The sequence below is a fragment of the Leucoraja erinacea genome, chromosome 21, assembly GCF_028641065.1.
Source record: "Leucoraja erinacea ecotype New England chromosome 21, Leri_hhj_1, whole genome shotgun sequence".
Classification (NCBI taxonomy): Eukaryota; Metazoa; Chordata; class Chondrichthyes; order Rajiformes; family Rajidae; genus Leucoraja; species Leucoraja erinaceus.
The window spans coordinates 11,652,143-11,674,195 of record NC_073397.1 but is presented as its reverse complement, the minus strand read 5'-3'; the positions used below and the strand labels follow the sequence as shown (position 1 = coordinate 11,674,195).

General features: G+C 40.5%; 1 protein-coding gene across 1 annotated transcript in view; it reads right to left on the bottom strand.

Annotated features, from left to right (window-relative positions):
* LOC129707249 (transcription initiation factor TFIID subunit 4-like) overlaps nucleotides 1-17,504 on the bottom strand; it is an 85,719-nt gene extending 68,215 nt beyond the window's left edge. Inside the window, exon 1 of the mRNA XM_055652129.1 lies at nucleotides 15,922-17,504. Within this exon, the coding sequence (XP_055508104.1) occupies nucleotides 15,922-17,338 (1,417 nt within the window). The 5' untranslated portion in view covers nucleotides 17,339-17,504. The remainder of the gene's footprint in view (nucleotides 1-15,921) is intronic.
* Nucleotides 17,505-22,053: the final 4,549 nt, after the last annotated feature.

Genomic DNA, 22,053 nt, shown 5'->3' with positions numbered 1-22,053 from the left:
TGATATCCCAGCGCTGCAATGCCGTCGACTCCCAACATCGCGGAGCTGGGGCTGTGGGCGTCCGGCCGCGGGCAGCGCTGGATTTGGAGCTCCGCGCAGCCAGGGGTAGAGTTGCCGGGGTCGGAGCTCTAACCGGCGCCGCCCACCCACAGCCCCCAGCTCCGCGATGTTGGGAGTCGGCGGCCACAGCGCTCCGGAGCTTACTGCACGGCGACCCGGTAAGGCATTGCCCGCTCCCCGCCTCTCCGACCAGGTAGGGGACTAAGAATTAAAGTTTCCCCTTTCACCCCCCACACCACATAAAATCCCTCCAAACTAACTGACTAACATTTAAGCAATGATTTCCCGGTCTCCGGGGAGGAGGCAGCCGCTCCAGACTTTTCAAGCCGCCCGCGCTACCTACCTAATCTACGCTAAAAATATTCCATTCGGAAATCCAAGAAGTGTCTGGTCCCAAGGCTTTCGGATAAAAGGTTGTGCACCTGTATCATCACATATTCCATCAGTAAATATGTAGGAGAATGCATGCCAAAACAGTGAATACAAGTGCTCCCCATCCAGAAACCATAGATAAACTGCGAGATCTACACCAGAGTTAAGTGCAAGTCTGAGCCGTCGTCAGGTGATCACACACCCTGTACAAGAAATCTAGAGGTGATCTTTGCAAAGCCATCGTGCATGCCGAGGGACAATTCCAGACCAATTCCCACACGAACCACAGACACCTATTGATTGTGGTAAGGCATGCAGGTTATTACAGTCTAAAGTGGTCAGGTAGAATCACTCGCACCTGTACCCACATTGACCACTGCTCCATTATAGACATCAGATCTGCTTTCCTAAAAGGAAATCCGTGGAAAGCCTGGCTTGGATGGAGTCTCTGGCCATGACCGCTGAAACTGCACCGGGGTGGCTGGAACAGCTGGCAGGCGTAATCACAGACATTGTTTTGCATATTCCTACTCTAATTGGAGACACCCACCCATTTTAATAATACCATTACATTCCTGGCAACAAGTAAAGCAAAGTAGTGTGGCTTAATGACTTTCATATAGTGGCTCTGCCATCCACTGCCATGAAATTGTTTGAGAGGCTATGTACAGTGTGCACCATCTCCAGCCTTCCAGACAACCTTGATCCACTGCAATTCATCCACCACGACCATGCCAGATACTATTTCCTGCCCTAACCTCATTTCTGGAACAACTGGATAACAAAGCTACAAATGCCAGGTACCTATTTATTGTCTACAGCTTCACCTTCAACACCGTAACTGCAACAAAACTCTCTCTAAACTTGTGTCAAAGCCTCAATCACCCACTTCTTCCCTGCCTCTGCAACTGGATCCTCAACTTCATTACACATAAAGCACAATCAGCAAGTATAGGCAACAAAACACCCTCTGTGATAATTTTCTACACTGGTGCACCATGAGGCTGCGTTTTCAGACCCTCAGTATACTCCCTGTACACTAACAATTGTGCAGCCAAATTCTGCTCTAACTTTATTTACAAGCTTGCAGATGGCACCTCTGTAGTGGGTCAGATCACAAATAATAACAAAACAGTACAGGAAGGAGACCAAGATCTTAGTAGCATGGTGTCAACAGCCTCTTCTTCAATGCAAGCCAAATAAGTATCAACAGTTCTGACGTGGAGATGGTCGACAAGTTCACATTCTTAAGTGGTAATATCATCAACAATTTGTCATGGCCCAATCACATTGATGACATGGCTAGGAGAGCATAGCAACGCCTCTACTTCATCACAAGACTAAGCAAGTTTGACATGTCTCCAATGACTCTTACCAACCTAGACACAAAATGCTAGTGACTCAGCAAGATAAGCAGCATCTCTGGAGAGAAGGAATGGGTGAATTGGGTCTAGACCCTTCTTCAGACTGAGAGGCAGGGGAGAAGAAGGGTCTCGACCCGAAAGGTCACCCATTCCTTCTCTCCAGAGACGCTGTTTGTCCCGCTGAGTTACTTCAGCATTTTGTGTCCATCTTAGGTGTAACTTCAGCATCTGCAGTTCCTTCCTCCACTCTTACGAACTTTACAGATGCACCGTAGAATGCATCTTATCCAGATTCATCACACCTTGGAATAGCAGAAATTGGAGTGTTGTGAACACAGTCAAGTCACAGCAACATAGCTTTACCCCAACCCCCCACCACAATTACCCCATCCATACTTCATGCACCCTCAGAAAAGCAACTAACCTAATCAAGGACCACTCACACCTGGTCATTCTCTCTTCTCTTCTCTCCCATCAGGCAGAAAATACAAAGGCTTGAAAGCATGGACAACTAGATTCAAGACCAGCTTCTCCCAGCTGTTATCAAACTCTTAAACCCTTCTCTAGCTGTTTTTAAATCACTCCTGAAGACATATCTATTCTCCATGGCCTTTGTAGACCAGTGAGGTGTTGAATTGTTTATTAACTTTATTTGCTTGGTTTTGCTGCGTTGTTCGTACTTGTGTTTTATGCTTTTTTTAATTTATTGTTTGGATTTTTGATGTAATTCCCTCGTGTTAGTTGTATGTTCTCTCAATCTACTCCTGTACACACTTTGGTCAGCTTTGAAGGAGAGCATAAAGGGGCAGGACAAAAAGGATGAATGGAAATACTAGGACAGACTGGATGCAGGGGCAGGACAAAACTTGGAAAGTAATAGCTGGATGCAGGTGAGGGAGTGTTCTCCATGGCCAAAGTGAGGCTACACACAAACTGGAGGAAAAAACACCTCAATTCCACCCAAAATATCACCTATCCGCATTCTCAAGAAATGCTACCTGATGTGATGTTTCTCCTGCACTTTGTCTTCCCCCCACCCTCCAAGACGCAGTGACTGAGTAAAAACCCCTTTAACCCTCTAAGTTGTCAAAAGTTAAATAATTAACTTCTTCCATAACTATACCCACGTAAAATAATATAAATTTCACAAATATGTCACTTTAACTAACCATATTATAAGCATAATTTTCTGAGCAGGTAGTGAGGAGGTCGTGAGCACGAGTGCTATTTTCCTTGAGATCTGTGCATACTTTAGCTGGGCTATCGACAAAACCTGCCCGACTGATCAGAAAAGTCAAAGCCAATGGGACCAAAGGTAAAATAGAAAGCAAAATGGACTTAGCAGCAAGAAGCAAAAAGGCAATAGTGTCTGTGCCTTGAGAACTGGTAATGAAGTTCTGCAGGTTCTGTGTAGGATTCTTGCCATGTGTGGTAAACATCAATAACTTCTATAATTAATGGCTCGTCAATTAAAATTGGCAAAAATAAACAAATCCTAGACATAATAGTAAATCTAGCACTAAAAAATATTTAATATTTCATCCTTAATGCCTTTTCCACAGAATTTGCAGGACACATGGAACATTATGACCATTTTATGTTTTTCTTTCTCATTTCAAGATCACATGGCCTTTTGCATTTTATCTACAAAAATTGGTTTTCATGCAGGGGAAGCAGGAAGATAATATAATTTTCAATGAGCAGAAAAGTGAGAGATGTATTTGAGGAGGACAATCAAGTAGAAACAAGGAACTGCAGATGCTGGGTTAACACACAAAAGGTCACAAAGTAACTCAGCAGGTGAGGCAGCATCTCTGGAGAACATGGATAGGTGATGTTTCGGGGTGAGATCCTTCAGGCCAATATGTATTGGATATTGAAGTGAGGATGCACAAGAAGATCTTTACAATGTCCATAAAACTCAGCATATAGAATAAGTTTAAGATGTACTTGCCAAGGTGTCAAATAGGAGAGCACCAAGGAAGAAACACGGCCAAGGTTAGTAGGAAACACTGGTGCAGTCCTGGGCATTGCTTGAAACATAGCACTGGAGCGTGCAGATTTATAAGGCTGCCATCAAGACAAGTGAAATTTTAGTTATTGTGAAAGATTGGCATAGTTGTGGTTGTTTTATTTGGAATAGTGAATGCATGAAGATGTGTAAAATTATATAGGGGTTAGGAAAAGTGATAGGATCTTAATAGTGAATCTCTTGAAAACATCCAGTGAATTATGTAAGATCCCCTCTCATTCTTCTAAATTTTAATGAACACAAGCCGTCAACCCATTCTTTCATCGTATGTCAGTCCTGCCATCCGGGGAATTAACCTGGTGAACCTATGCTGCAAGAATTTCCTTCCTCAAATTAGGAGACCAAAACGGCACACAATACTCCAGGTGTGATCTCACCAGGGCCCTGTACAACTGCAGTAGGACCTCCTTGCTCTTATACTCAAATCCTCTCACTATGAAATAGTGATGGGATTTAAAACTTACAATCTGAAATAGTGAAACAGATGCCTTAAGTGCATTTTTAGCAGCACTTAGTCAGGTGTTATAAGTCCTGTGGTTTCTGGGGAAAGTGCCTGGGGAAGAGGTGCGTGTGACCTCACCTCAGCAATGGAGGACTCCAAGGACAGAAAGGTTGGTACGCGAATAGAAAGGGCCGTTAAAATTATTAGTAAATGGGAGATCCAGCAGAAAGAGGGCAAGTGTTTGGCAAAAGTTGCCTTGTCTACACTTAGTCAACGCTGTAAAAAAAGGCCACATCAGGAGCACCAAATGCAGTAGACAAGGTATGATGAGGTGCATGCCCACTGCTAGGGTCCCTGGCTGGAGGTGAGGGAGAAGGTTGTGGCAGGTGTGTCACATCACCTGCGATTGCAAAGGAAAGTAACTAGAGAGGGTGTTGGGGGTCTATTCAAGTACCTGTTCAAGTATCCATTCAAATGCATCTTAAATGTACCAATTGTATCTGATCTCACCACTTCACGAGCAGAACACTCCAGACATCAACCACTGTGCAAAAATTCCTTCCTGCCTTAAACCCCTCTTGGTTGTGATATTATTACCAGAGGAAAAATATTATACTCTCCTATCTGTCTTTCATAATTTTATATACTTCTACCTGGTGACCATCCATATCGTTTGTTTGATAGGCAAACCCAGCCTATCCAATCTCCCTTTATCCCTAAAATTGTCCATCCAGGTAAAATCCTGGTGAATCTCCACTTATTCTGTTGAGTGTAACGACATCTTCCCTTTAGTGTGGTCACCTGAACTTGAAAACACTCTGTTAAACCTAAACAAGGATTTGAAGTTACAACACAACCTAACTTTTATAACCTACAAGTCTGACCTAAGAAAGCAAGCATGCCATATGCCTTCTTCATCACCCTATCTACTTGTATTGACATTTTCAGGAAGCTATGGATTTGACCCAAAGTCTTGCTGTTGAGTAACACTTAGTATTTGGATCCCATTTATTGCAATGTCTGACTCCGTATTTCACTTCCCAAAATGCATCTCAGAAATAAATTCCAGCAGGCTTCTCTGCCCAGTTTTGTATCTGTTATATATCCTGCTGTAGCCTTAGACAACTTTCTCACAATCCTTAACACCATCAATTTGAGTCATTAGCAAACTTACTGATTACACCTCTTACAATCACATCAAGTTGCATTACAAAGGACAAAGTTTTAACAACAATCCCTACAGTCAAACTCTCAATAACAAAATCATCTCTCCTCCAAACCCTCTTCCTCCTATCTTCAAGCTAACATGCCTTGGATCATCAATCTGATGAAGGGTCCCAACCCAAAATATCATCTGTCCAATTCCTATGTTCCTCAGGCTCTTTGTGTTTTGCCTTGGATTCCACATGCCTTAACTTTCTGGATCACACAGGCCCTTAAAAAATGTCTTAAAGTCAATTACGACAACATCTACCTTCTGCCTGCATCAATATTCTAAGTACTTGCCCCTAAAGAGACAGGATTTCCCCTGCTCAAAACCACACTGACCATCCTTGATCCGCCCCCGTCTTTCCAAATGTACATAAATAGATTGTTGAAACAAAGAACTGCCGATGCTGGTTTAAATAAAGACAAAGTGCATAGCAGATTTACGAGGATGTCACATGGACTTGAGGACCTGAGCTATATAGAGAGGTTGGGCAGCTAGGACTATGCCTTGGCGCTCAGGAGAATGAGGGATCTAAGAGGTGTATAAGGTCATGAGGGGTAAATACATAGAATCTTTTTCCAAGCATAAGGAAATCAACAACCAGAGGCCATAGGTTTAAGGTAAGAGGAGAAAAATGTAAAAGGAATCCGAGAGCCCACATTTTCTACACAGAGGGTAGTCTTCTTCTTGCTTATGGCGTGCACAGCCTAAAGTAGTCGGACAACTTGTTCTATTTGATTTTATTTGATTGTGCACGTCGGGTTGATTGCATTAGTCGAAACAGGGCAGACCACGTGAAGGTTGCAATCTCCCACCCCCAGAGAGTCGTGAATATATGGAATAAGCAGCCAAAGGAGGTGGTTGAGGCTGGTATTATAACAACATTTAAAAAACATTTGGACAGGCATATTGGTTGGAAAGGCTTAAAGGGATATGGGCCAAAACATGGTACTAGTGTAGATGGGATATTTTGGTTGGCATGGGCAAGTTGGGCTGAAGTTGTACAATATGACTTCATGCGGGAGCAACTCAGAAGCTCAGGCAGCACTTCTGGAGAACATGGATAAGTGCTTTCCAGAGATGCTGCCTGACCTGCTGAGTTAATCCAGAAATTTGTGTATTTTTAAATATATTGTTTTTCAAAAATCTGAATGAAAAAGGACTGCCAGTCTTTGTTTTGATTGAATTACTTTTGAAACTGTAATTCAATAATGAATTTCTTAACTGTACATTCATTCACTCCCATCATTCTCATTCCACTTGCCAGGCTTCCTCCACTATCACATCCTTGACAGTTCACTCACAGTATGACAATAATACAACTTCTGAATATGAATGGGAAGAATTTTATTCCAAACACCCTGATGTAGAGATAATGTCAATGAGATAGGCAGTCTTAAAGATGACATTTAAAATTATCTTCAATGGCAAATTGCTTAGAGCAGCAGCAGATATCACCAATAGGGCCAATTGAGTTATGTCACAGGAATATGTGCAATATAATCTAGATTATGTTTCCGAGGATTATAGATGACACGAGAATCAGAACTGGTGGTTTATACTTAAATTTACATAGGTGAACATTCTAAAGTGACAACTACAGCAAGAGCACCCAAAACTCAATTATGAGGTTCAGGATGCTGAATATTGGTTCAAAACTGCTTCATTTGCCAAAATAGTTATTTTTTGAGTTCACTGACAATTTATTCACCCATTAACTTTTTCCAAACATTTAAAACAGGTATTTTCAGATAAATAATAGCATTTTATCGCACACCCCAAATTAAATACTAAATTTTGTTATGGCTACATGTACAACTTGGAAATTCCTTGCCCTCCAGTTAAATGCTTTGTTGGGATCTGCTAATTTACAATTAATAATGTGGGGTGAAGAGGAAAATAAAGTTTATTTCAAAGTAGGGTATCAGGGACTAGTGATGTAACGGTAATTTCATGTCATTTTTAAAAACCGCGCTTTATTTCAAACCAAATATGGATTTAATTCAGCACTTCATCTCCACATATATATATAAAACCATAGCAATGGCTACCATTTCATAAGACGAGGGGGAAAAAAATGACATTTTTGGTTCACGCATTATCAGCACATGGATGTAAAATATATCTTTGAACAAAATAAATTTAAAAGCAAAATGACAATGTAACCCAATTATTTTAACCCCCACAAAGGCAAGCTTTTATACCTTAACTCTCACACCTAATTCTTTATTCATTAAAGTGTGATTATGGTCTTATGCAAGCACTTTCACATTCTTGAAGCCTCTTTTCTTGGATTATAGCCGCAGAAATAAATTAATGGTAAACAAAAATCTTGCATTGAAACACAAAATATTTTACGGATTATAAAACCTTATGCAAGATTACAAATTTTAGTTGCACAGCAGCATTCACCATTCAAGTTAAATACATTGTATTAACAATGAATGACTGAACTGATCATGAAAATTGGAAATAAATAAAGATGCTTCCTTGTATCTAAAGGAAACTCCAGGTCAACAAAAATCTGCTCTCTAAATCACAATTTGATCTTTAATTTGCATTACTTCTAACAGAATACAGCAAAAATATTAATAAACTTAAAAGCCTTTGAATTCTTCAATTGAGATGGACTGTAGAACAGCCTTCTTAGATTTAGCTACAACAGAAATTCTGCAATTTCCATCTGTTTTATGATACAAAGTTAACCAATGGATCCACGCGACCCAACCCAAAGGCAGACAGGTGCTAAGGAAGGCTGAGTCACAGCACAGACATTTTTCAACCTTCCTTGCCATAATGCTGAATTTCACCTCTGCTTTTTCACTGGTGTCCATTGTATCAACTGCAGAAAAAAAGGACACCCCAACCTCAATCATTGGGATGCAGTAAGCAGGCAGATTTCATGTATGTGCATCTTTAGTTTAGTTTTAGTTTAGATACAGCACCATCTGCTCCAACCAGCGATCCCCGTACGTTAACACTATCAGACACACATTGACACTTTACAATTTTACCAAACCAATTAATCTACAAATCTATGTATTTGGAGTGTGGGAAGAAACCAGTGATCCTGGGGAAAACTCACGCGGGTCACGGAGAGAACGTATAATGTCCGAACCGAAAAGTATCCATAGTCAGGATCGAACCCGGGTCTCTGGCGCTGTAAGGCAGCAACTCTACCGGTGCGCCACTGTGCCACCCTAGGTCGTCGCTGGCTTGATCGCTGAGGAAAGGAAAGAATGAGCCACAGACTTAAAGGACCTCTGCCAACTTCTTTCTCCCGCTCGACAAAGCTGTACAACAGGGGTCCACCATGATACCCTAGAGAACATGCATCACTTACCACATCTCAAAGGGTACATGTCAATGAAGACACACATTTGTATCATTAATGCAGTAGCATGACCTTTGGCTGTCTGATGAAAGGCATGTTTGAGGATTAAAATCTCATTCAAAAACACTTGGCCTTCTGGGCAACAATGATCTATGTCCTCTTGAATGCTTCTTGAACTAACGATAGCAAGCATCTCAAAGCACTAGTGGAATACCAGCAATGCTGTGATTGTAATAATCCTCCCAATCCAATACTGAGATAAATAAAACAATGTCCTCCTACAGGAAACATCAATGCTCTAAATTACACTCAGATTACTCAAATCTGCAGACTAATCATTTGCATGTCTGAAGGAGACACATTATATATCATGTTATATCATGACAAGAGATTATCAGGTGAAAAGAGGAATAGGTTCAAGAATAGACTCAAAGCCTTCATGAAAAATTGCATTCCCACGAACTTGCAGGAAACCTTGGCTGAAGAATATCGAGGAGCAAACAAGATGACATTAAGAACCGCCCTCATTATTCAGAAGCACAAAGAAGCTCTGTATAAATGATAGAAAGAGTGCATCACCACCCAAATTACCTGCCTGTCTCCCCTGTCAAAATACTCCCAGTCCCACCTACGATAGAGTCGTCAGGTCCTACAATGGCCACTTCAATGGCCAGAACTGGAGAAGAATCATGCCATCCTTGGGCATAGAAAATAGGTGCAGGAGTAGGCCATTCGGCCCTTCGAGCCAGCACCGCCATTCAATATGATCATGGCTGATCATCCAAAATCAGTGCCCCATTCCTGCTTTCTTCCCATATCCCTTGATTCTGTTAGCCCTAAGAGCTATATCTAACTCTCTCACAGAAACATAGAAAATAGGTGCAGGAGGAGGCCATTCGCCCTTCGAGCCAGCACCGCCATTCATTGTGATTACGGCCGATCGTCCCTAATCAATAACCCGTGCCTGCCTTCTCCCCATATCCCTTGATTCCACTAGCCCCTAGAGCTCTATCTAACTCCCTCCTAGATCCATCCAGTGATTTGTCCTCCAATGCCCTCAATGGCAGGGAATTTCACAAATTCACAACTCTCTGGGTGAAAAAGTTTTTTCTCACCTCAGTCTTAAATGGCCTCCCCTTTATTCTAAGACTGTGGCCCCCTGGTTCTGGACTCGCCCCACATTGGGAACATTTTTCCTGCATCTAGCTTGTCCAGTCCTTTTACAATTTTATATGTTTCTATAAGATATCCCCTCATCCTTCTGAACTCCAGTGAATACAAGCCTAGTCTTTTCAATCTTTCCTCAAATGACAGTCCCGCCATCCCAGGGGTCAATCTCATGAACCTACGCTGCACTGCCTCAATCACAAGGATGTTCTTCCTCAAATTAGAAGACCAAAACTGTACACAATACTCCAGATGTGGTCTTACCAGAGCCCAGTACAACTGCGGGAGAACTTCTTTACTCCTGTACTGAAATCCTCTTGTTATAAAAGCCAACATTTCATTAGCTTTCTTCACTGCCTGCTGTACCTGCACGCCAACTTTCAGTGACCGGTGTACAAGGATACCCAGGTCTCGCTGCACCTCCCCCTTACCTAACCTAACTAACCCCATTGAGATAATAATCTGCCCCCTTGTTTTTGCCACCAAAGTGGATAACTTCATTTATCTATATTATACTGCATCTGCCACACATCTGCCCACTAAACTAAACCTGTCCAGGTCACCCTGCAACCTCCTAACATCTTCTTCACAGTTCACACTGCCACCCAGCTTTGTGTCATCCGCAAACTTGCCAGTGTTGCTCCTAATTCCCTCTTCCAAATCAATAATATACATGGTAACCAGTTGTGGCCCCAACACCGAGCCTTGCGGCACTCCACTCGCCACTGCCTGCCATTCTGAAAAGGACCCGTTCACTCCTACTCTTTGCTTCCTTCCTGTCTGCCAACCAATTTTCTATCCATGTCAACACCCTACCCCCAATACCATGTGCTCTAATTTTAGTCACCAGTCTCCCGTGCGGGACCTTATTAAAGGCTTTCTGAAAGTCTAGATACACTACATCCACTGGCTCCCTTTCATCCATTTTACTTGTCACATCCTCAAAAAAATCCCAGAAAATTAGTCAAGCATGATTTCCCTTTCATAAATCCATGTTGACTTGGACTAATCCTTTTACTGCTATCCAAATGCCCCATTATTACCTCTTTAATAATTGACTCCAGCATCTTCCCCACCACCGAAGTCAGGCTAACTGGGCTGTAATTCCCCGTTTTCTCTCTCACTCCTTTCTTGAAAAGTGGGATAACATTAGCTATCCTCCAATCCACAGGAACTGATCCTGAATCTATTGAACAATGGAAAATGATCACCAATGTGTCCACTATTTCTAGAGCCATCTCCCTGAGGACCCTGGGATGCAGACCATCTGGCCCAGGGGATTTATCATCCTTCAGTCCCATTAGCCTACCCAATAGTATTTCTCACCTAATGAACATTTCTTTCAGTTCCTCTACCCCCTTAGATCCTCTGTCCTCCAGTACATATGGGAGATTGTTTGGCTTCCTTAGTGAAGACAATTCCGAATACCTGTTCAACTTTTCTGCCATTTCCTTGTTACCCATAATAATTTCACCCGTGTCTGCCTTCAAGAGACCCACATTTGACTTTGCTACTCTTTTTCCCTTAACATATCTAAAGAAGCTTTTACTGTCCTTTATATTCCTGGCCAGCTTCCGCTCGTACTTCATCTTTTCAGCCCTTATTGCCCGTTTTGTTTCCTTCTGTTCTATGAAAGTTTCCCAATTCTTTGGCTTCCGGCTACTTTGCTGCATTATACATCTTTTCTTTTAGTTTTATTCTATCCCTAACTTCTCTTGTCTGCCACGGTTGCCTCCTACTTCCCTTAGAATCTTCCTTCCTTCTCTTGAAAACATCTAGTGAATTGGCCTCCACTGCCTTCTGTGGCAGAGAATTCCACAGATTCACAACTCTGAGTGAAAAAGTTTTTCCTCATCTCAGTCCTAAATGGCCCACCCCTTATTCTTAAATTGTGACACCTGGTTCTGGACTCCCCCAAAATCGGGAACATTTTTCCTGCATCTAGCATGTTGAATCCCTTAAGAATTTTATATGTTTCTATATAAGAATCCCTCTCATCCTTCTAAATTCCAGTGAACACAAGCCTAGTCAATCCATTCTTTCACATGTCAGTCCCACCATCCCAGGAATTAACCTGATGAACCTACTACTCTGCATTCTCTCAATAGCAAGAATGTCCTTTCTCAAATTAGGAGACCAAATCTGCACACAATACTCCAGTTGTCTCAAGAGGGCCCTGAGCAGCTGCAGTAGGACCTCCTTGCTCATATACGCAAAACCTCTTGCGACAAATCCACGCGTCTAAGAGAAAGCATCAACTGAATAATAATCAGAGAATAATTCTTTCCTCCTATATTCTGCTTTCTACTTGAACCTTTCTTAAATTACAATCAAAAACCTGTTAACTTTTCTCATTTTTGTCTTCCTTTACAATAATAGTTCCACTGTCATTAGTGACATGAAGTGGCCATTACTCTATGAAAGTCTGAAAACACTTTATTACGCCACAGGAACTGAATTTACCCTGTCATTACAGCACATGCAAAGATGCATTCTTCAAGCTGAAATCACAGCTAAGGTTGCAACCTTCACTTTTTTGCTCTTTCCAAATTTCAAAATTGCTGCAGAAATGACAACAGAAAATGTACTAAATAATTTCAATTCATTCTGTCTGCTAACATAAACCAGGCTCAGATTTGAGACTCATTACCATTCTAACCAATATCTGAAAGTAACCATAAAATTATAAGCTTGTCTTTCACTTTTTACATTAAATTTCTTCCAACAAATGTATCATCTTTTTAGTTTGTTAATGTCAAATGTTCAGGCTCTGAAGCTTTGTTTAAGATAGACATACCAAATGATAGACTAGCACTGGTGCAACCCTCCAAATAGACCAGTTAGAGCTTAGAGTTCATGCATGGAAAATTTCAAACCTTGCTTTGCTAAGTTATTAATTCATTCTAAATTTGTAAATATAATAAAAGTGAATCTAGGAGTTATGTGTGCTTAGTTTATTTGACGGCAATGTGGGCTATCAACTGAAAAGGCTTAAATTTAAAATATTTTTATATTATGCATATATTTTTGTTAAAACGTGGTTTAATGTGTGAAGGTAACTGATTGTTAACAATCCCTCAAATGCAACGATTAACTCCTCTCTGCCTGACAAAGGGAACATTTTGTTTGGTTTAAGAAAAGTTTGATCTCAAATGTTGCAAAATAAATTCTGGATACAAGATTGCAATGCAAAAAATGCAAGAGTGTACATCGTTTTTGATATTCTGCATTCAAGAAATAAAATGTTCCTGTAAATGTAATCCTTTCATTCTTTCTACTGTGGAAAATCTATCACATTTAGACATTTCTGCAGAAAAAATAGTTCAGAAAAATATTTTGGTTTACTCAATATAGAATGAGAACTCGTATGAATGCAAAAATTCTAAATGTTAATTAATGGTTCCATTAGATGCAAAGAAGACGGAACCTAAACTTAGTTAATTTGAAAGATGTTACACTAGAGATACAATATCATCTGAAATTATTTGTATTGTCATCTCTCCATTCTCCAGATTTTGCATTTACCCGAGCATGGTAATATAATAACAGTGACATTAATCAAAGTACATGTTCAAAGATCTCACTTATTACACATGCTTCTTTGCACCTAAAAGAAACATTTACAAGTTGTTTGGTTTATTTAGCAATAATAGGCTGTTGGCCATTTTTTCTTAATGTTATCCATGATGTGATATGATTCTTGCATAACATAATTCAAAATTAAGTTATTTCCAACAAATATGTTGCAATATAGTTCATCAACAGTGTAATTCAAATTACCCATCTAAATCTATCCCAGTGTTTAGAACGGTTACATTTAGACAAGACTATTTATTGCATAGATATATTTTGTTCAAGTGGATCCAAAAAGAAAATTTTATGAGTCCATCATTACACTTTAGAAACTGTAAATAAACACAGTAATCAAAGTTTCACATGCTATAGTCATTAAGTTAATTCTTCATCATTAGGGCTGGATTTAAGACAATATTTTTGGTTACATCGAATACCCTGTGCAGCAATGATTCAATTCAATGTTTCAATTATACTTTATTGTCACATGTACCTAGGTACAGTGAAATGCTTTGCTTTGCACACAACCAGGTAAAATCACATAGCAGACCTCACTTACGCCATACACATGTCACTGTGTTTCTGGCACCAGCAAAGTTACAAAAGTTTACCGAACAAGAGGAGGAGTAAAGCACAGGCCTCCTGTAAAATCATCCAACGTGCATCCAATGTGAGGTTGTGGATGCACATGCACATACCTGGCTAAAAAAAGTGAAGGTTACGCAAGGCTCCTTCAAAAGTCAGGATATAACTGATTCTGAAATCAAGAAACTACACAATTCCAAAGGGTAATAATTTGTTAAATAATTATTTCTAAAAGCAAAATGTTGAATTTGATTATGTATTTTTCAGCATCAGTATCCCTTGTTTCATACAAAGTTGAGACATTTGCCTTTTGACTTGAGAAGAATGCTAATAATATGTAAGGTTAAATGGTTACCTGTCCAGCCATTCTGATTTAAGGGAGGAAAGGAAGGGAGAATATCAGAAGTACAAATCATCTTCACAATTGGTTGCATTACTACATTATGGGCTCCAACCAGTGCTTTACTCCATCTATAATCACTAAAATATTGAACATATTAAAAAACAATATACCATGAAAATGTGGGTCAACAAACTTGCCTTTGAGATGAAATGTTATGGGTTAAATATCAACCCCGGGGGGTTGTGTATAAAACTCGATGCCACCTGTGCAGTACTGTGAAATGCACACTGCCAGCGGTGACCTCCTTTGGATGAACTATTGGAAGGAAGCTCCACCTGCCATCCATGTCATTGAGGTTAAAAGAAGCGATAGTACCACAGGACTATTTTAAAGAGCCAGTGAAGAGAGAGTTAGATTTAGCTCTTAAGGCTATGGGAGTCAAGGGATATGGGGGGAAAAGCAGGAACGGGGCTCTGATTTTAGATGATCAGCCATGATCATATTGAATGACGGCGGTGCTGGCTCGAAGGGCCGAATGGCGTACTCCTGCACCTATTTTTCTACGTTTCTATGAAGGTAGGTTATTTCCGTTCTCTTGGTTTATAAGTGATATGTATATCTCTCATTTAGCATCATTAAATAAAAATTATGGTTGTTATCACAGCGGTTATTATGATTCTTACACTAAAATATGAAGACAAAATTCAAGAAATATTCCAGTTTAGAATATCGAGGCTCTAAAGGGTGACAAATAAATGCAATATACTGATACTTTATTGCGTATTAATTATTTCTGGATGGATTATGACATCACTTAATGTGCCTTCGGATTCATATCTGGCGCAGACAAAAGTGCCAATGAATATTTACGTACCAACTCGATTTGAACTTATTGGTTAAGGCTACATAAAACTACCTGCCTTTAAAAAAATATTTAAAATGTACCAATTGTTCAAATCAATCAAAAGTACAGAGCAAATTTTCACTGCAGTCATTCTTTTTTTAATTGCCCGAAATCAATGCTTTAAATTGAAAGAACACTGGATCTGCAAATGACTCGTACAGTTCACGTGAAATCAGCATTATGTTAACTGCTAAGTGCAACAGCATTGCACGAGTTAACTGTATTATGGTAAACTAACATATGTAACTTATGGAATAAACTTTATAGTTCAGTGCGATACAAACCTTAAATAATTTGCAATCTGGAACTTTTAACATAAAATTGTATCAGACACTACTATATAATTGGAAAGTATTTTAAAACAAAATTTAACACCACAATCTTTTACTCCACTCACTCAAAGTCAAGTGCACGTTTTCCTACTTTAGCTTAATCATCTCCTACAACGCTGCAAATTATATCTTGAAAGCTTGGAACTGGTTACAAAACACACATCAATTTTCAAAAAGTATTACCAAAATAATTTAGTTCTCACCTGGGGGAATTTGAATATTTTGAATGTTTGGCTGATGCTGTGGAGGTTGAGGGAGCCGGGGAGCTATAACTTGTGGTGTTATAGTTGTCCTTGGGCCAGTGCTCACTGCTGCTGTCCTTGTTAGAGTTTGGGCAACTGTATTAATGATTCCTTTACCCATTCCAGCCGACTGAGTGGAAATTCCACCAGGATTCGATGCCACATTCTGAAGCCCACTTTGTATAGTCTGACCTATTACCATAGTACTTGTATTTGACTGATTGTTTACACTGGATGTAGCACTACCAGTTGTTGATGTCAATATTCCAGAACTGAGTGTCTGCTGTGGTGGCTGTATAATAGTTTTGGGCTGGAAGTCGGATTTGACAACCTGTCCACCAGCATTCAAAGTAACGTTGCTTGACAAACTCGAAGGTTGACTATTTAAAGTCAGAAGTGAAGTCTGATGAGGAGCCCCAGTGGCAGCAGGAGCCGGCAAGTTAGTTACATTAACCGTTGAGTTCAATATAGTACTACTACCGTTCGGCGTCGATGCAACTGACAGAACTGGGCCACTGTGAGTTGGTGGTCTCACCAATGTCACTGTGGGTCCTGCTGCCTGTGAGGAAACGACAGTCGAAGGAACATTCTGCGTACTGACAAAAGACGTCTGAATAACAGTGTAAGCAGAACTAGATGCCGGCATAGATGCTGCAGGCGACCCTGTATTAATCGTGTTTTTTACAACAGATCCAGGTCCATTATTAACCATCGTAACGGCCGGTAAGGTAGTTGCTGCTGCAGAATAAGTGAAAGTGGTGGCATTTCCTGCATTGTGAGAGTTTATCACCATTCCATTATTCCCATTAAGAGTTTGGACATTGGAGGTGACAGTTTTCACATGATTGGACACTGGGGTTGCCATTGCACTTATTACCACGGATTTCCCTTGACCGATGTTGCCTGAAGCCGATGTTTCTGCTGATGATCCTGTCACTGCTGCCGCCGCTGTACTCTGCTCTTGTTCCACTCCTGGAGCCTGGGACCTTGCATTATTGATAACAGGACTTTGCTGTGCCCCACTCCCCGCCGTCGTGCAGGGCAAACCCCCGCCGCCGAATGCATTCTGAGAATTAATCTGTACGCTTTTCCCTTCGGAGCTCTCCTCCACTTTGATTTTGGCTGCGGTGGAAAGCTCTGCTCCTGCCAGTCCCATTTTGTTCTCTGCTGTTTGCAGCTCAACATTATTGCTCACCATCCCGGGTGTGTTTTCCACGTGATTATTCACCACCTGCGCCCTTATTCCGGCCTGTTCCGACGCGTTGGGGCCCGGAGCCGACAACTGGGACTCCAAGGACCCTACTAAGTCACTCACCACTTTCTCATCCACGTCTGAGAAGAACACATCGTCCAACAGATCTGAAGCCCCCGCCGCCATCTTAAGGCAGAACTCTTGTTTGACTCAGACCGCGCACGCGCACTGAGCCGTGTTGTTGGGAGTTACGTCAGAACAGAGTGCGCGACGGCCCTTCGCGATTGGTCCGCTCGCGGTTTAAAGCATCGGCGAATGAAGGAACGTGTTATTAGGCTGTGGAATGACTGTGCTGAGCGGGCTGGAGACGCGCTGGGGAGGAACAACACGAAAGGAAACGGTTTAATCCCGCTCTTTCTCGACCAGGAGATCCACATTTCCGACCGTCTCAATGGTTTCGACGAGAACATGGCTAAAAGCGGACTTTTTCTGTGGATTTTTCGAATTTATCTTTGTATATTATTGTGTGCAAGATGGCTCCCTGGCTTCAGATGCTGAAGGGCGCCACACCTGGTGTATGTGTGGAAACATCAACTTGTCTCACATCCTGACAGCTTTATCTCAGCGGACATATTAAATCTACTTTTTGAGGTTTTTATTTCGTAACTCATATGGAGATGTGTATACAACTGAAGTGCGAGCAGGTTATCACCATAATTCGGTTTTACGTAAATGTGATTTTAAACTTTTTTTTTTTTTTAAGTTGACATTTGTATTTCTTTGGTTGTGGAATTACTTTTTCAGGATGTAGTTCAAATTAACTTTCTTCAGCCAGATATTTCCCCACAAGAAACGAGACGTTAGAAAACAGTCAGTAACGATTTATAAAGTATCTTGTTCTTTATGTAATTTGTGTAAATGTTTGAGTTCATTACTTAACTTAAAAAAATCAAAAAAAAAAATCGGGTATGAGTGAAGTTGTGGAAGATGGGGTGGCAGGTGCATTTCTTTGTGGGGAAAAATTGATCCCACACAGGAGAAACGAAAGCTTATTGTTTGTACTAAATCGATGATGAAGCTTGTATGCCGTTGTAATGCATAAATGTGATTTTTTTCTCTCTCTTTAGCTGTCTGGTGAATGATGTTAGCCTTGCAAACAACTAATTACATTGATCTTGGGAATAGTCTAGATGCTCTTTAGAATTGAATTGAGGATGTGATCTTAAACAATTAATTAATGGAAGAGGTTAGTTAATTTGACACTTTCCTTCGGATTCAATACTTGTAAGTTACTATTTTGTGTCTGGTATCAATCTTGGACATTTAGCTTCAATACATAACTAAACTAATATACTACATGCAGCAAATATTTGTTGTAATAATGCACTACTGCAAAAAGGTACATGGCAGTGTAATATGGATATGAATAGTGAAATATAGGGATTGATGTTATTGCCTATTGTGGTCTAAAACTAGGAATATTGAAATACTATTACAAGTAATAACGATAGTTACTTGCTTCATGCAGAGCTTGGCTTCTGACTTGTGGATTTATTATTGTTGCTTTCAAACTAAGTATTCCCATTGGATTCTTGTCCAAGCTTTCAGAAAAACCTAGCTGTGAATGTTATGACTGCTCACTGGGATTACTTGTATTAATCATCCAGTGATTTGATAATCCTGTTACTGTTGATTTGTGCTTGAGATCCTGAAATCGCATGTTTACATACCATATAAATTGAGTTGGAGGACAACTTTTCTTGTGCATGTAATCTGCGCAGTTGTAATAAGTGACCGTTTCTGCTTATGCTCATGAAAGGAGAAAACTGAAGCTTCTGACAGGTGAAGTAACTTGTTGGCCAGTTACTGTATTTATCAGGAGCTATACTGTGGTGTGTTTGTCCTAGACTCTTACTTTCTCAAATCTTCAAATTAGCTGAACTGTCCACTCTTTCAAACAAGTGTTAAGGCTTTTTCTATTTTTCAAATTATTAAATGCTATTAGTATAAAAAGTAATTTAAAAAAGGCTATAATGTTCATGGTGCATAAAAATATTAGCGGGCTTCGACAGATCCACATGCTTTTCATGGCATGATAATAAATATATTTAATTCCCTTTAATACCTTTGCTTTAAATAAAAGATGGTTATGACTGTAGTCAAAGCTGGGGATGGTGTTGACCTTCTATTTGAGACGTCTTTAGTTGGTTTTGGAAACTGTTGCCCCTGATTGTTTGCCTTTCACAACTAATGTGATAGGCCAGTGAAAAGGGTGCTCCATCTCTAGCTTGGGTAAATATAGGAATTGCTTGGGGAAATATAGCCTGGTCCAGCACAATCCACCATACTTTCTGTGGCACACAAAAATGCTGGAGAAACTCGGCGGGTGCAGCAGCATCTATGGAGCGAAGGAAATGGGTGACGTTTCGGGCTGAAATCCTTCAGCCTGAAGAAGGGTTTTGGCCTGAAACGTCACCTATTTACTTCGTTCCATAGATGCTGCTGCACCTGCTGAGTTTCTCCGGCATTTTTGTGTACCTTTGATCTTCCAGCATCTGCAGTTCCTTCTTGAATACTTTCTGTGGCAGTGTTTTCTGCCAGGCTTTGAATACCTCTGGTACTATTTTATCCAATGATCTTTGAAATGCAATGGAGGTGAAACTGATGTGCAAAATTTATTTTGAGTATGTCAATAATTTGTCTCGCCATTACCATTTTATAAAATGCATTATAATTTGTTACATTGCACAAATATGAGTTTGGGTAATCCAAATTGTCCAAATTGGAAAATAAAATGCCTGTCCTGTAGAGATGACCCTGCAACACTTAAAACACAAAACCAACATTTTTTTTAAAAGCAGAAAATGCTGGATGGATACAGCGGGTGGGTCGGGCTGCATCTGGAGTGGATGGCAAAGGCCAGAGGTGAAAACGAGGCAATGAATGTGTTTTTCCCATCCCATATACTTGACTCGCACTCCTGAGCCCATGTATCCTATTATCCAGTTACATCCATATCCCTCCCTACAAGGTGTGACGCAGTGATAGAATTGCAGCCTTACAGTATGTGAGTACAATAGAACTAGTGTACATGTGATTGTTGGTCGGCGTGCACTCAAGTGGCTGAAGGCCTTGTTTCCCCTCTATCATTAAACTGCATTTCACTCCTCTTACCTGATACCCTTGTCGTCTTATCTCCTAGTATTTGACTTTATTCTGCCATTCACCTTACGCACGAATTCGCATCACTTGCCAGTACGATCACGACCTCTTTTCCAGCTTTCTTGTCTCCTTGCATATCCCCTGTTCATCCGTTCATTCCCTCCACGGATTCTGCCTGACTTGCTGGGTTCCTCCTGCACATTATTGATCAAGATTCCAGCATCTGCATTTTGTCTAATTTTTTTTTTTTTTTTTAAGGGTAGTAACTGGAAACGGGCAACTGCAGATGCTTGAGTCCTGAATTAAACAAAATGCTAGAGTAACTTGGCAGGGCAGGCAGCATCTGTGGAAGGAATGGTTATGCTATGCTTCAGGTCAGGACTCTTCTGTCTGAGTCCTGAACTTGTGTATTACATATCCATTCCTTCCACTGATGCTGCCTGACCCGAGTTACTCCTGCATTTTGCTTGACACAGCTAGTAACTGTGATTGTATTTGTTACCTTGGAAAATGCATGATATTTGCTTCAACACTTGTACATGTGGGAAAGATCATGTGAAAAGTAAACTATTTAAATTTAAATCATGCTTTGCTTCTGATAATTGCAATCTTTGTCGACCTACATTCCTTTCTCCGTCTTTGCAGTTCACAAATTTGTATTCTTTTTCTCTTTCTTCACCTCTTGTCTTTGTCCAACCATCTGCCAGTCAACACCCCCCCCCCACCTGTGTTTAACTACTACCTGCCATGCTTTGTCTTGCCCCTCTCTTCTAGCTTTCTTCCGCCCCACCCACCTCTCAATCAGTCTGAAGAAGGGTCCTGAACTGAAATGTCACCTATCCATATTCTCCAGGGATGCTGCCTGATCTGCTGAATTAGTCCAGCTCTTTTGACTAGTTTGTTATAACAATTGACCATGTGTGAAACGTGAAATCCCTTGTGCTCGAGCAGTTGAAGGTTGAAATCCCATGAGCTTTCAGGTGAAAGTAATTTTAGCTACACCTACTGTTGAATTTAGCATTGTTGTATTCAATAATAAATTCACTTCATGAAGATAATTTGCATAAAGATTTAAATTTGTTAATGTCACTAATTCATCATTCAATGGTGCATTTAAAGTTGAAACAATGCTATGATAATTAAAATGGACAAGTACTTTGCTTTTGGTTATACAGAACAACCCCTTGACTTTGTGTATTCAATAGAATTGCATATAGGTCTTGGGGCGAATGGAATCTAAGGATATGTGGAGTAAGCAGGAACAGGGTACTGATTTTGGATGATCAGCCATGATCATATTGAATGGCAGTGCTGGGCCGAATGGCCTACTCCTGCACCTATTTTGTATGTTTGAGGTATTTCTGTGGAACTTTTAACATTATATTTATCTTTCTGAATCTGCCAATAGCTGATGGTTGGAGCAATGGTAAATAAATGTCTTGTGCATATCAATTGTTTACTGCAAGGACAATTTGGAAATACTTTTTTACTCTAAGGCAGTACCAGTGTAAAACACAATTAAGCATCTTCAGTCTCTCCATTTCTCATAGTATTTTTTTCCGCAGACCTGGGCAAATAATCACTTAAGGTTGCATGTTTATCTGAGGATGTCATGCACTAATCTGCTCTTGTCAAATTTCTAGTTGGCTGCTGAATAATGACCTGGACTTTCATTTGTTTTAGTTTGACTGAAAGCATCAGTGCTGCTGCAAAATGTTAATTGTACCTGCACCTCGCTG